The sequence below is a fragment of the Staurois parvus genome, unplaced genomic scaffold (genome assembly GCF_062004578.1).
Source record: "Staurois parvus isolate SC_StPar_1 unplaced genomic scaffold, SC_StPar_1.0 ptg000400l, whole genome shotgun sequence".
NCBI lineage: Eukaryota > Metazoa > Chordata > Amphibia > Anura > Ranidae > Staurois > Staurois parvus.
Genome location: NW_028318196.1, coordinates 267,817 through 284,340, shown reverse-complemented (window position 1 = coordinate 284,340; position 16,524 = coordinate 267,817). Strand labels below are relative to the sequence as shown.

At 41.1% G+C, this 16,524-nt stretch overlaps 1 protein-coding gene across 6 annotated transcripts in view; it reads left to right on the top strand.

Moving 5' to 3' along the window:
• Nucleotides 1–16,524, top strand: part of AKAP9 (A-kinase anchoring protein 9) — a 362,315-nt gene that overhangs the window by 98,157 nt on the left and 247,634 nt on the right. For all 6 annotated transcript variants that reach the window (XM_089686483.1, XM_089686482.1, XM_089686484.1 and 3 more), the window contains 2 exons: nucleotides 1,790–1,987; nucleotides 11,068–13,446. In XM_089686483.1, coding sequence (XP_089542609.1) covers nucleotides 1,790–1,987; nucleotides 11,068–13,446 — 2,577 coding nt within the window. The remainder of the gene's footprint in view (nucleotides 1–1,789; nucleotides 1,988–11,067; nucleotides 13,447–16,524) is intronic.

The following is a 16,524-nucleotide window of genomic DNA, read 5'->3' as shown; positions in this document are numbered from 1 at the left end:
CTCCACTAGCACTCCTGGCTCCTCTCCTGCAGCCGAGTGCCCCCCATTGGAAGCTGCTTCAAACACAGCCCAGCTTGGCTCCGCCCCCCACTCTCTGCTCACAGGTTTTGACTGACAGCAGCAGGAGCTAGTGATTCCTGATGCTCTCAGCCGAGCCTGTGGGAATGGAGAGAGAAGAGCTGCTACAGACATGCACAGTTTTGCATCGAGATTGGGCTCAGGTAAGTATTTAGCAGGGGCTGCTGGGGAGCTACTATTAACTTTTTTTACTTTAATGCAGAGAATGCATTAACGTAAAAAAAAACCTTTTACCTTTACAACCATTTTAAAGGGGATTATGTTGTAATGGAAATTCCATATCTGCTTTTTTTTTTTTTCCATTTTATTTGGTGGCAGCATAGATCTCCATTGAAGCCCATGTCCAGCTCTATTTTAAATAGAACACCCCTTCACACCTATTTACAGAAAAAATTAAAGGGTGAGCTAGCACTGTATATCTTTCCCCACCCCACTCCCCAGTCCCCACTGTACTTTTCTTTGTGGGTGATGAGCTGTCAGTGCTCTACACCCATGGAGCTCTGTGTCGGAGCTGAGCAATCAGAATCTCTCTGATCCATCCTGGAAGCCCTGCAGTGCGGAAAAAGAGTGGGGTTTTCAAATCACTGGACCATACACTTGTTGCGCAGGCATCAGCAGCTCATTACTCTAGGAGGTAAGTAAAGGACTGTGGGGTGGGGAGGGTGTACAGTGTAGTTTACCTTTTGTAGTTCACATTTTCAGAAAGAATTAAAATATTAAATAGAAGAAAAATTATATACAACGTAAAGCTGTCTGGTCCACTGTCATCATGGTTTCTTCATCTTTTTTGCTCCGGAGGGGTCAGTAGGCAGTATGTACTGCAGTACATAAGGTTGCCAACATACTGATGTGTGAGCAGCATTTTATTCTGCATTACTGGGCCGTGCTAAGCTAATGGATATGCATCTAGTTAACAATACCATAAACGTGATCCAGCGGCCCTATAACCACCCAGATCACTTTTAGTTCCTGTTCCTATTTATGCGGATTGGATGTGGTTTTAACTGCATCCAATGCGCATGACGTCAAAAAACATCCTATAGTACCTGTTCACATATGTCCAGTGCACTGGCAGTGCAGATTCACTGCAGTTTTAAAAAAAAGTCGTGTCCGATTTCTGAGCAGTGTGGTCCGGTTCAGGTACGGATTACAAGCTATTGACTTCTATGGGAACCATTTCTAAACCGCATATGTGTGAACAGGATAAGATCCTGAGCTAATCCTGTCCTGAACCTGATGTAAACCTGACCTGAACTGCTGAACAACTACTGTATCAATTAGCTTCAATCCCCACCGCACATGTGTGAATCAGCTCTTCGATTAAAAGCTGGGAGCTGGCTAAAAAAAAAAACAATCCCAAGCTTGTGGCTGCAACAACTCTGAGCTTGTTTGAACCTCTCATTGATATAAGGCATACATTTGGTAGCCAAGGGTTGAACACCCTCTTTAATAAAATCTCGCTGCAAAACTCTTTTCTGTTTGAAATACTTATTATTTATGGATCCACTCAGCTATAACAGATACTGAGATATTGTTTTATGTAAAAATGGTTTATGAACTATGGTCCTTAGTCCATCTCGGGAGCGAGCAAGAGAGGGTGACTACTGATGAGTAAATGACCGTTTCACTTTAAATGAAAGCCGTACCAGAAATTAAACTTGCACAACAATATCTACTCAAGAATTTCAATCTGTTTGTGTTCTGTTTGCAGCTGCAGGCCAGTGAAACGCTGAGGAACACAAGTCACTCAAGCACAGCCGTCGATCTCCTTCACTCTAAACAGCAGATCATCACTTACCAGCAGCAGCTGGAGGAGCGTGACCACCGACTGAGGCTGTGCCAGAAGGAGATTGAGGATTTTCGTGCCCAGGTCACATCACTGCAAGTTCAGGTTCATGAGGTTCAGCAGGTGTGCACCATGCTACCAGAAATATTTCACTGCAGCACTGTTGTTAGCTTTGGCAGAGCTTAAAGTTCATCTGCGTACGATTTTCTTTCTATAACCTTTATGCTGTTTGCCAGGATTGTTCAGGCAGAACCCATCTCAATTGGGCTTTTGCAAGAATTTTAATGTTCATTTTTTAAAAGTAGATGTAACCCTTAATTGAATGACATTTAGCTTGCTAAAGCACTGTGGGGTCAATTCCCTAACGCATGCGGTATTTGCGTTACATAAACATTTTCTATTGAAAACGACTTAAGAGCCAGTTCATTAAAGTGTATCTATGGTGAAAACTCATATATTTATTTCCACATTGTATTTCAATTATTTCTAGCCTATTAATCTGAACAATCTTGAAGTTTGCAAACATGAGTGGTTCTAAAGCTAAAACTTTTTTTTTTTTTACTTCAATGCATTCCCTGCTTTAGGGTAAAAAAATGTTTTAGGACTTGCTATGCCTCCCTCCCCCTCTAAACCCTTACCACACTCCTGGATTGATCCAGCGATGTGCCCTCCTACAGTCTTCACCCCCCCCCCTCTCTCTCTCTCTTTCTCTCTCTTCACACAGGGACTGACCGGCAGCAAAGGGAGCCACTGGCTCCTGCCCATCAAATTCAGTGAGGAAGGAGTGGGGGTGGGGTCAAGCTGCACTGTGTATATCAATAGATGCACACAGCCCAGCTCAGGATCGAGCCCACACATCTGCCCCATAGCAGAGTTTCTCAACTTTTTTCAGTCAAGGAACCCTTTAAAATTATGGGCAGCCTTGAAGCATCCCATTCTAAAATGTGAAAAACTATTCTAATAGTTTTATATAATGCAGCAACATCCATGATTGTAGGACACCCAAAGTTATTCTTCCAAGGCAAATACACTTTTGCACCCTGATACTGACTAGTATTACAGTGCTTCTCTTCTCCCTCAGTTTTTCTCTATCACTGAGCTAATGTGACTCCAGCACTGACAGAAGTGGGAAGGGGAGAGTCAAACTAGGATGCTGTGCAGGCAGCTGACATCCTCCTTATCAACTGATGATGTCATTGGTTGTCAGGATGCTGGCGGCTAGAAGGTTGTAATGGTGCACAATCAAAACCCTTTGGCTTTTTGTAACTAAAAAGGCAGGCTTGTTTCCCCTGCTGGCTTGTGTACAGGTTTTGGGCAATTTTTAGACATTGTCCCAAGGCACCCCTGAAGAAACCTCAAGGCACCCCAGGGTGCCTGGGCACCCTGGTTGAGAAAGACTACCCTATAGCCAGCGGCTTGCAATGGGGGCAGACACAGAAGAGGTGGAGACGAGAGTGCCAGCAGGGGGGGGGGACCCCAGAAAAGGAGGTTTGGAGCCACTCTATGTAATACCATTGCAGAGAACAGGTACGTATAACACATTTGTTATTTTAGGTAATAAAAAACCTTTAGTACCACTTTACTTTATGAAGATCCTCACACATTGACTTCCTTTCTGTGACATGTATTCACTATGCCCTATAAGTAGTATTGAAAATGTATTGTTAGAGTTTCCATACACATAACAGCAGCGGCTACTACTAAGAACCGTTGTGCCGATTGCCCGCCTTCTTCTGCCCTCTCCACCATTCACACTGCTCGTATTTTTACCTTCTCACAATTCATTGCATTCTGTGAATTAGCGGAGGAGATTCTGTCATTCAACTACTCCTCCTCCATTCACAGAACATGAAGCACTATGGGGTAATATGAATGTGAATGGCGGAGAGGGCGAAAGGGGGCAGGTGGGCAGCACAATTTTTCTCTGTAGTAGCCAGTGCTGTTAACCTTCAGAGCAACAGAAGACGGGCTTAACACAGTATCCGGCAGCTATGAGCGGGACACTGCGGGGATGATGCGTAGCAGATGCAAGTATGAGATACTTCCCATTACATGTATATATTCCTAAAAATATATACAAAACTTCAGCTTTAATTTAGACTGAGGATGAATACATCATGTCAATTTCCTTTGCCATTTGTTTAAGTATATCACCTTTAGGCACTATTTGAATGAAGATCTAATATTTTCCTGTTCATATATGTTTAATAAGTCAATTTCTATGGCTGTTTACTTACTGTTTCACATGACTGTACTACATTTTAGTTCTTGGGTTGAGATACTCTTTAAATGGAAAACAATGGAGAATGGGCTACACTTTTCCATCCAGGTGATCTATTTTGTGCTCAAAGTTTATTTCTAGTAGTCGTTTTGGTTTCTAAACAGATTATCTCATGATTGCGCCGAAAGTTTCTGCTTTGTGACGAGGACTGTTTTATATTTATATTTAAAGCTGTATTAAGCCCAAAACCAAAAATGTAATATATTACAGCTTACTGATCATTAGGTGTGATTGCATTAGTTTTCTTTTTTTAGACTTTTTTTTTACCTCTGTGTTTACCTGGTGATCTAGACAAAAATACACCTCCTGTATTAGAGTGCCCCCACTCAGGATGAGGGAGCACAGGGGACACTTTTTGGATGGCAGCATTGTTAATTTGTAGGAAGGGGAGCATTAGATACACTCACAGATTTAGTTACACTAACAAATTGAAGCTGAACTCCAGCTAACACTTTATATTCAGTTACAGCAAGCAGTTTTTTCCTTTTGGGATAAAGGTTTTACATAAATAAAAGCTGACCATTGTGAGCACCCCTGTCAGTGATAAATGTTTTGTGTCAACCCTCCAGCTGCTAAATCCGCTTGTTCTGTTGAAAAACATTAGACTTATGCAGGCCATAGATGGGTCGAAAATCGGCCGATTTTTCGGCCGAAAATAAAATCGGCCGATTTTCGGATCGTTAGTGGGCGATTTGGTCGGCCGTTTTTCGGTATTTTGGCCGTTTTTTTTTTTCGGTAAAGTTGGAAAAAAATCGGCCGATTTTCGCGGCAATTAGTGGGCAAATCGGCCGATTTTTTTACCGATAAAAAATGACCTGCAAGAGGAAGACAAAAAGAAGAAAAAGAAGAAGAGGAAGAGGATGAGGATGAAGAGGATGAGGATGAAGAAGAAGAAGAGGAGGATGAGGATGAAGAAGAAGAAGATGAGGATGCAGAAGAAGAAGAGGATGAGGATGCAGAAGAAGAAGAGGATGAGGATGAGGAAGAAGATGAGGATGAGGAAGAAGAAGAGGATGAAGAAGAGGATGAGGATGAAGAAGAAGAAGAAGAGAATGCAGGCCATAGATGGGGAGAAAAACTGCAGATTTTTCTTTTAAAAAACGAAAAATCGGTTGTTCAAGTGGCCGACGTTACCATCAATAGTAAAAAAAATCGGCCGATTTTCGACCCATCTATGGCCTGCATTACTGGCTGGAGTACATGGTGAAAATAAAAGAGAGAAACCTAAACAAAAACTAATGCAGCCATCACATCTAAGAATTGCTAAGCTTGCAATATAATGAATGTTTGCTTTTTGGTTTAATCCTGCTTTAAAACACCTCTTGTTAAAAAAAAAAAAAAAAAAAGTCAAACAAGATGCAAGTTTTTAGGGTATTCATTGGTGGACTGTGTTTAGCTGTTCTCTAAAACTGTGAGATGACTTTGGTAAATGGTTATATTTAATCCCTTCATAAAGTTGCTCATTTAAAAACCTTTTCTTTTACTGCAGCTAGTGCTTATATTAAAATGTCACTCATTATAAAATAAGCCGTAGGACTAGTCCGTTCACCAAGATAAATATCGCATTCATTTTTGCTTTAAATTAACTCATGCAGTGTCTATCTCAGAAGCAGTCAAATCACTAAAAACACATGCATTCGTTAATTTTTTTTAATTGTGCTTTTTAACACTTTTTTTTTGTCAATCCTTATTTTTTTTCAGACTGCAAGCATTTATTTACTAGCACTTCTAAATGTGACAGCTCTGGCTCAGAGCTACTGGTTGTCAAGGAGCCAGCACCTGCCAGCATCCTAACAATCATTGACTCATTCCCGCCTGGCTTGTTCAGCTGTCGGCTAGGGATGCTCATAACTCATACCAGGCCTTCAGGTCCAGTATGAAGACTGAGTTGGACCACCCTGACAAAGCAACTTGTCCCTGTGTTGATGACTCTTCCCCACAACCCTGGCCCAGTGGTTGTGGGGGACTGCGGACACAAGGTTATTGTTATCTGAAAGCCCCTTTTAACAAGAAGGGGCCCTCCAGATACCCCTCCCTTACTCCATTCACAGAAAAAAAAATGAAATTGAAAAAAGCACACCAACACAATTTTGACAATCCTCCTCCCTTTTTTTTTTTTTTTTCTTTCTTTTGTAAGGCTTTTTTTTAGCGGGTCATTGGCTCTGTAGGCGCGCAAACTGCGCATGCCCAGGAGGACACCATATGGCGTCCAACCAGAACGCTGATGGATTTTGCCGGCCGCCATTCGGCCATTGGCCGGGCGGCTAATGGTTAAAAAGGATCAGCGTCTTACCAAGTAATTATAGACCTGTTAGTTTAACTTCTATAGTTGGGAAGGTACTGGAGAGTTTTATAAAAGACCACATAGATGCGTTCTTGCTGGAAAAATGTTAGTAAATTGATCCCAAAAAGTCATATTTTAGTTAGTGGAAGCCTTGGCTTCTTATAGGTCTAAGATACTCCAACAGCAAGATCTCCCTGCCATAATTACTGACTGTGTTGCAGTTATCTTTGAGTTGTGTGTCCCAGCTCCTTCTGTGACAGTCTCTATAATATAAAGTAAATACAAAATCCAGCAGAGAGTATGGGATTTTCTTATAATAGGCACAGTAGGTGTGCAGCCTTGGGAATTCGAGAGCATAGAGATCTCACCAGTAATCTCTGAGAGATTTAAGAAATGGTCAGGTGGATTACCCCTCCAGCATCTACCAAAAACTCATACATCAGTTTTGGGTGAATTCACCCTGTCAGCTCAGGGAGGCCTTACATGATCCATCCACCCAAAAGCACTATTTCAGTAACAAATGTAGTCTGATTTACTGAGGCTCCTGCTGGCTGTTGATATCCCATGAGAATGTTCCCAGCTCTGTTTACTCCCCCTGTGGTGTGGTTGTTTCCTTCCACCTTGGGGTGTACCTGCTCCATTTGTTGCATTTTCCATAATTCAATACCGGACACTTTCACCCCATTCCTGCCCAGGCCATTTTTAAGTTTCCAGCACTGTCACACTTTGAATGCCAATTAGTCATGCACCACTGTACCTGAATTAATTTTTATAATTGCTTTGAGACAGATAGAGCTTTCATTTAGTGGTATTTATTCACCAGTGGGTTTTTTATTTTTTTTGGGATATAAATTAAAAAATACAAAAAAAAATTGCATTTTCTGTATTTCCGTTATAGATTTTGCAAATAAATAAGCTTTCTTCATAAATCTAGGCCAGAATGTAGTCTGTTACATTTCTGTGGTAAAATTAACCAAAATCAGTATATATTATTTAGTCTGCGTGAAAGCTACAGACTCTGCAATCCTACAATCTGTAGTGTGTGTGTATATGTAAATATGTGAATATATATATGTGTGTGTGTGTATATGTATATATACAGTGAGGAACAGAAGTATTTGAACACCCTGCGATTTTTGCAAATTCTCCCACTTAGAAATCATGGAGGGGTCTGAAATTCACATTGTAGGTGCATTCCCACTCTGAGAGACAGAATTAAAAAAAAATTCAGGAAATCACATTGTATGATTTTTAAAGAATTTATTTGTCTTGCACTGCTGAACATAAGTATTTGAACATCTGAGAAAATCAGTGTTAATATTTGGTACAGAAGCCTTTGTTTGCAATTACAGAGGTCAAACGTTTCCTGTAGTTCTTGACCAGGTTTGCACACACTGCAACAGGGATTTTGGCCCTCTCTTCCACACAGATCTCCTCTAGATCTGTCAGGTTTCGGGGCTGTCGCTGAGCAACACAGAGTTTCAGCTCCCTCCAAAAATGTTCTATTGGATTTAGGTCTGGAGACTGGCTAGGCCACTTCAGAACCTTGATATGCTTCTTACGGAGCCACTCCTTGGTTATCCTGGCTGTGTGCTTCGGGTCGTTGTCATGTTGGAAGACCCAGCCATGACCCATCTTCAATGCTCTGACTGAGGGAAGGATGTTGTTGCTCAAAATCTCACAATAAATGGCCCCATTCATCCTCTCCTTAATACAGTGCAGTTGTCCTGTCCCCTTCGCAGAAAAGCACCCACAAAGTATGTTACCACCCCCATGCTTCACAGTAGGGATGGTATTCTTGGGATGCAACTCATCCTTCTTTTTCCTCCAAACACGACGATTGAAGTTTAGACCAAAAAGTTCTACTTTGGTCTCATCTGACCACATGACTTTCTCCCATGCCTCCTCTGGATCATCCAGTTGGTCATTGGCAAACTTCAGATGGGCCTGGACATGTGATGACTTGAGCAGGGGAACCTTCCGTGCAATGCATGATTTGAAACCATGACGGCGTAGTGTTCTACAGACATTGACCTTTGAAACTGTGGTCCGAGCTATCTTCATGTCATTGACCAGCTCCTCCCTTGTAGTTCTGGGCTGATTCCTCACCTTTCTTATCATCAGTGATACCCCACGAGGTGAGATCTTGCATGGAGCCCCAGTCCGAGGGAGACTGACAGTCGTCTTTAGCCTCTTCCATTTTCTAACAATTGCTCCAACAGTTGATCTATTTTCACCAAGCTGCTTGGCAATTGCCCCGTAGCCCTTTCCAGTCTTGTGGAGGTCCACAATTTTGTCTCTGGTGTCTTTTGACAGCTCTTTAGTCTTGCCAATGGTAATAGTTGGTGTCTGACTGACTGTGGGGTGGACAGGTGTCTTTAAAGAGCTCAGACAGGTGCTAAAAGTTAGATTAATGAGTGGAGTAGAGGTGGACTTTTTAAAGGCAAAGTAACAGGTCTTTAAGAGCCAGAATTCTTGCTGTTTCTTAGGTGTTCAAATACTTATGTTCAGCAGTGCGAGACAAATACATTCTTTAAAAATCATACAATGTGATTTCCTGAATTTTGTTTTTAAATTCTGTCTCTCAGAGTGAGAATGCACCTACAATGTGAATTTCAGACCCCTCCATGATTTCTAAGTGGGAGAGCTTGCAAAATCGCAGGCTGTTCAAATACTTCTGTTCCTCACTGTATGTATGTATGTGTATAGTATATATAAAAAAAAATATATATATATATATATATATATATATATATATATATACTCACAGAAGTGAGTACACCCCTCACATTTTTGTAAATACTTTATTATATCTTTTAATTTGACATCACTGAGGAAATGACACTTTGCTACAATGTGACGTAGTCAGTGTACAGCTTGTATAACATGTAAATTTGCTGTCCCCTCAAAATAACTCAACACACAGCCATTAATGTCTAAACCGCTGGCAACAAAAGTGAGTACATCCCTAAGTGAAAATGTCCAAATTGGGTCCAATTAGCTATTTTCCCTTCCCGGTGTCATGTGACTCGCTAGTGTTACAAGGTCTCAGGTGTAAAAGGGGAGCAGGTGTGTTAAATTTGGTGTTCTCACTCTTACTGGTCACTGGAAGTTCAACATGGCACCTTATGGCAAAGAACTCTGAGGATCTGAAAAAAAGAATTGTTGCTCTACATAAAGATGGCCAGGCTAATTGGACCCAATTTGGACATTTTCACTTAGGGGTAGACTCACTTTTGTTGCCAGCGGTTTAGACATTAGTGGCTGTGTGTTGAGTTATTTTGAGGGGTCAGCAAATGTACATGTTATACAAGCTGTACACTGACTACGTCACATTGTAGCAAAGTGTCATTTCTTCAGTGTTGTCACATGAAAAGTTTGTTAAGGGTGCTGAAATACCAGGATAGTACACATACCCCCCAAATAACCCCTTTTTGGAGAATAGACCGTTCAAGGCATTTAGCAAGAAGCTTGGCAAGTTTTTTTTGAAGTAATTTTTTTGTAAAATTAATTAATTAAAATGTTCACAATTTTCTTTATTTTTTTAAAAAAAAAATTTATATGCTGTCACCAGTGCAGTACAGTGTAATGTGTGGTGTGGTGGTGATCAGGGATACTGACTGGTGCCCATATGTAAAAAAAAATAAAATAAATATTCTATTTTTTTTTTTTTTTTTTTTTTTTACATGCTGTGACCAGAGCAATGCAATGACGCTGTACTGCTCTGGGGAGGTGATCAGAACTTTTTTTTATATTTTGTTTTAATGCTGTGATTTCTTATAACAGTGATGACCACTGTTATAAGCAATCATTTTAACTGTCCTGAATAGCCTTCATTCACTGTTATAAGCAATCATTTTAACTATCCTGAATAGCTTTCGTTCATGACAGCTTGCTTACTATTGTGAGGCTGTAGTTGGCTTCAGTTATCACATGCTTAAAAGATGCTGTGAATGGCCTTGTGCTATGTGATTAACTGATCACAATATTAAGCAAACTTTTATGAATGGCTGCCATTCATGACAGGTTTGCTTACATGTTATCATGTGATCGCTATAATTGGTCATAGGAATCACATGATACCCTGGCCGCTCACAGTGGCCAGATACTGAGCACTGTGATCTGATGTGTCCACCGGACACTGCAGTCCTGGGATCACACCACTTTGCACCTGAGGACGTCCTCTTAGAACAATAAAACCACTCCATAGTCGTATATCGACTATACGACAGGTGGGAAATGGTTGAAATCATTTTAGAATCAGGTTCAATTGGAAGTCACACCTCTTGTGGCTTTGACAGGTGTCAGACTTGAAAACTTGCATGCAAAGATCTCCCTATCAGAATTTCTGAGAGATCGGAGAAACCACCAGGAGTTTTAAACCTTTAACAGCCACTAAAAAAAGTCATGTTTGGGTTAACTGAAAGAATAAATACCCGATCGATCAATAAAGTGAAGCTGTCCGTATATTTTATATGTCTGCGATTAAAAATTACAGTTTGAAACTGTTTGGTGTTTTTGGGTATGTTATATCTTTTTATTTTTATGTAAATGAGGCCCAGTATAATACAGCTAGATTCTAAATCTATCCAAGTATCTAGTTGCCTCCTGTCCTAAGACTGTTGCTTTTCCTTTAAGGTGCAGCAAAAAGAACTTGAGTTATCTTATGAACAGAAGCTGAATGAGAAGGACTTGCTTCATGATAGTCTGAAATCAACCTTACACAATGAAGAAATCAAGAGTCTGGAACTGAAAGCAAGGATCACCGAGGCTGAGAAATCCATCGATGAACTGAAAGCACAATTAACCCAGAAGAGCCAGGAAATCGGCAACCTTTCCGAAGAACTGAACAGCTCCAGACAAAAGGAGAGGAGATCCTCCGATGAAATCAAGCAGTTAATGGGAACTGTGGAGGACCTTCAGAAAAAGCATTACAGAGACAGTCAGGCAGAGGCAGGCCTTCTGCAGCGAACGGAATTAGAGACACAAAGAAAACTGGAGCAGCTTCAGGCTGAGCTAGACGAGGTGCATGGGCAGCAGATTGTACAGATGAAGCAGGAATTGGTCAAGCAACACACGCTAGAGATCGAGAGGCTGCTTGCCCAGCACAGGCAAGAAGTGAGCAGTGTAATGAGCCAGGCATCCATCAGCACCTCCACGCGACAGATCAATGAGCTAAACGTGGTCATTGGTGAATTAAACGGAAGATTGCAGCATTCTGATGAGCAGAGGGATAAAATGAAGGAGGATTTCTCTCAGAGAATACAGGCCGTTTCAAAGGAAAAATCACAGCTACAGAGGCAAATCGAGGATCTACTGCAGGATCTGAGCTATGCCAGGGAGCAGGTGCACAAAGCCAGGGAGAGCCTCACCGAAAAGGAAAACAAATTGAACCAGGCCAGCAATTTATTCGTCACCATTGACAATCTAAAAGCTGAACTGGCCGCAGCCAATGAATTTACCAAAGAATTAGAATCAAAACATGAGGCCGAGGTAACCAATTATAAGATCAAACTGGACATGCTGGAAAGGGAAAAGGATGCAGTGTTGGACAGGATGGCAGAATCTCAGGAAGCTGAATTAGAAAAACTTAGAACACATTTCTTGTTCAGCCAGGAAGAGGAGCTCACGAAGCTCAAAGAGGACTTAACCCGGGAGCACAAAACCAACATTGAGAACCTCAAAGATAACTTAGAAGTGCAATATAAGCAGCAAATAGATCAGATGAAGCAAGAAACGAGTCAGACTATCACTGCCATGCAGTCGGAAAAAGACACCTTGATAACCAAACAGAATTACTTGATGTTGGAAATATCAAAGTTGAAAGACTTGTTGCAGTCTGTCAATGATCCGAATTCAGAACAAATGATGATGCAAATTAACAAGCTGCAGAAAGAGCTGGAGTGTTTGAGGAGAGAGGAAAAGGAGAAAGGAACAATGGAGCAAGAGGTTCAGGCACTGCAGCAAAGAATTGAGACCCTTGAGAAAGACGTCATAGAAAAAGATACTCTAAAGCAAAAAGTGGTTACATTGGAGACAGACAACAGACTTCTTAAAGACCAATATGATGCTTTGCAGGATACCTTGAAAGAGCGCAGCATTGGAAACTGTGAAAATCTGACAGACTCTGAAAATCCTGATCGCCTTGACCTAAAAAATATGATTGAACTTCTGACTTCAGAAAACACACAACTCAGGAACCTCGAACTTCAGCTGAGAGAAGAAATTGAATGTCAAAAGAACACATTCTCCTTTGCAGAGAAAAATTTTGAGGTCAACTTCAATGAGCTAAAAGAGGAATATTCCTGTCTGGTAAAATTGAAGGAACAAGTCGAAGAAAGCAAAGTTAAGCTTGAAGATGAGTATAAAACAAAGTTAGATGCTCTTAATAATGAAATTGTAAAGTTAAAACCGGATACACAGAAGGAGGCCCACTTGATTGTCTCTGGAGCTACCAACTCAGTCAAAGCTGACAGATCGGAGGATGTAGAGGTCGTAGAGAAAGACACTACAGAACTAATGGAAAAGCTAGATAATGCTCAACGGGACAAGCATGAACTGTCTTTGAAACTTTCCAGTCTCTCTGAGGAGTTACAGTTAAAACAGAATGAAATAAATCAGTTAAAAGAACACGTGAAATTGCTTTGCTTAGATAGAGACGCTACTAAAATAGAGGAAGTAGTGCTAGAATTAGACAGTGAACCAATCCATAGGGATGACCACATCCCAGTTCATATAGAACACTCTACAGGGAGCGGTCTGGTTGTATCAGATGATGCTTCTCATTCTATAGAATGTTTATTGGAGGAAACTATCCATCCAACTAAAGTGCATTTATCACATCAAATCTACAGTTCCGATCAGGAAGCTGGTGAAATTTTATTAGAAAGAGAATCTTTCTTACAAAAGATTGATGAATTAACTAAAAAACATGCAGAAGAATCTTTCATTTTAGAAAGAAAACATTTGGAAAATGAAGAATTACAGCAGAAATTGGATACAGTTCTTCAGGAACAGGTAAGTAAAGGAGGTATATCATGTGGATTATTGCTGTCAATTTGTATACTGTATAGTGCACTATGCTGTATATTGGTGCTTATGTCTTTCCAGTTTAATCAGAAGCCCTTTGAATGGCATCTTAAATCATAACTAAAGGCAAAACATATTTTTTGGATAGCGTGGAGAGGGACTAGAACCCCCGTCAGTTTTTTATTGCTGTCTGTGCCCCTGTTAAGGAGATCCACCTTCTTTATTTGTCATGTTTACCATTATTGAAAGTGAAGGTAAAATAAAATCCCAAATTTTGGATTGTCCTTAGAAAAGTAATAGAGGGGAAATAATTCCAAATGGGACACTAGTTCTGGTAACCTGGGGGCCCCAGGAGATTCCCTTCATTTGCAGGGATTTCTTCTCATTTCCTGTTTTGGTAATGGGTCAGGAAGTGAAAGTAACTCTCCCCAATGGGACACAGATGGCAAAAATAAACCTGACAGGGTTTATAACCCTCCCTTACCCCCAGTTCACATCTGTGCGGGTGGTGCTGCTGCGGATCCGCACGAAAATCTGTGCAGCTGCACCACCCGCACAGAGAATTGTGGACCTGAGGGCTGCTGCCATTAGTTCTAATGGCATGCCACCCGCACTGGGAAATGCAACCATATTGGGAACCAAGGTTCCTGTGTGGCTACATTTTCCAAAGTAGTGCAGGGACTCCTTTCCCTGCGTGTCACGGGCACGGGAGTCCATTCAAATGAATGGGCTCTTGTGTCCGAGCAAAACGCGGCCCGCACAGCCGCATAGGTGTGAACCGGGGGTTGCTGTAGCTAAAATAAAAAATAAAAGGTTTTGCCTATAGTTCTACTTTAACCTAAAATGGAAATGCTTAATTGAATTGTATTTGACCTTATACTCACCATAAGTAAATGAATGTGCAGGTATACTTCATCCATCCTGTTGTATCTAGTACCAATGCACAAGGGGGAGTATGCATTACTTGTTAGAGGCTGCAGTCCTGTGTACTACAGCCCAGCCTGTTCTTTAGGCTCCTAGTGAACATTATCTTACTGGAGACATCCATCTTGAGTTCTCTCTCTTGTCTGTAGGTCTTCACAAGTACTGGGCATACATTTTCCACTTGAAAACCTTACTTCAACTTTTGCTTTAGTGCATGGAGGTTCCATTCAAGATGAATGGCCCCACAACACAGTAGGAGTGGTCCCAAAGGCAGATCCGAAGTTACTCATGAGCATTGTTATGCACGCCACCTTGTGCATGAGTTTTGGGGGTGCTGCTGTTAATTTCTAATGGACCCTTTCATATGCATCCAAACAGTAAACAATACATACTTCTGAGTGCTGTGTGGTACAGGGTCAGGTGTATTTTTAGACCTGTTGAGGATCCATAGACATGGAATGAACATAGGTACCTAAAACACACTGATGCCTCGAACAGCTTATGTGTAAAAGAGCTCTTAATGTGCACCCCTACCTTCATCACTTTTAGAAGTCGGGGATCTTTGACCGTAGTAGTACTGTATTTCTCACCTGTCTGATATTGTATTTCTTGTGTCCAAGTTCAGTTCTTGTTGGCCCTGCTGCCAGTTGTGATGGAATCTAAGGCTCCATGCACACGGAATGTTTTGATAATGCTGGTAATGTTAGCTGTGTAAAGTCACGTTAAAAATGTATGTTTTTTTAGCATTTATGCATTAGCATTTAGCAGCACTTTGCCACGTTTAGTGGTTTTTTTTTGTAAAAAAAACCCCACTAGTTTGGGGTGTTTTTCCACGTTTTGCTGTGTTTTTCAGCGTTAGAGCGTTTTTACAGCTAAAAAACTCCTCTAGAAACCCACTAGTCCTGGATTTTTTTTTTCCTGCCAAAAAACATTGATTACAGTCTATGAAGAGAGGGACGAGCGCTGGATATGATAGGATTCAAGCTGCTAGCATATAGGTAAACCTCGTATACCCCATTCATCAAAATTCAAATACAAAAAATGCAGCGCTTGAGTGTATAATACAGGGAATTAGCATGAATAACAGATTTAAATGTTCATATTTCAACATGCACCAGATTCCACATTCTTAAATTGTTAAAACAATAATCAGATGAGTAATGAAGATCTATCCGTCTAATCAAGGTGCATATAGTGATGGTGATGCTAAAATCTAAGTTCTGTGATGTATCCAAAGAAATCCGTGACTTCCGTGATAGGGGAATGACTGTATAATGCACTACCCAGATAGCGCAAGTACATGCGCATTGGAGTATAATGACCTACTCCTGGTCACAGCCAGATGGTCCTCAGCGTGAAGCCCTCAAGGATACCAGTGCACCACTCTTGCCGTCTCCTACCACCAGGGGGGGTGCGCCTCTTTACAGTAACACGAAATCACTTTGTATCCTCTATCGCCAGGATTGGTGTACTTTCTTATCAGGAGATCATCTCAGGGGCTCAGCAATAAGACCCAAAATAAAGAAATCTTGATAGTGTAGTATTTTATTCAAAGGTAAAAAAGTAAGTAATACACTTACATGGTAATGTCCAAAAAGCTGATGCATAGAATCCAAAAAGATGGCCGACAGTCAGATGCATGAAACCAGTGGATAATAAATGGTGTGAGAGGTGTCCTTATCTCTAACGCGTTTCGTGGCAATGGCACATTATCAAATTTCCCTTTGATAATGTGCCATTGCCACGAAACGCGTTAGGGATAAGGACACCTCTCACACCATTTATTATCCACTGGTTTCATGCATCTGACTGTCGGCCATCTTTTTGGATTCTATGCATCAGCTTTTTGGACATTACCATGTAAGTGTATTACTTACTTTTTTACCTTTGAATAAAATACTACACTATCAAGATTTCTTTATTTTGGGTCTTATTGCTGAGCCCCTGAGATGATCTCCTGATAAGAAAGTACACCAATCCTGGCGATAGAGGATACAAAGTGATTTCGTGTTACTGTAAAGAGGCGCACCCCCCCTGGTGGTAGGAGACGGCAAGAGTGGTGCACTGGTGTCCTTGAGGGCTTCACGTTGAGGACCATCTGGCTGTGACCAGGAGTAGGTCATTATACTCCAATGCGCATGT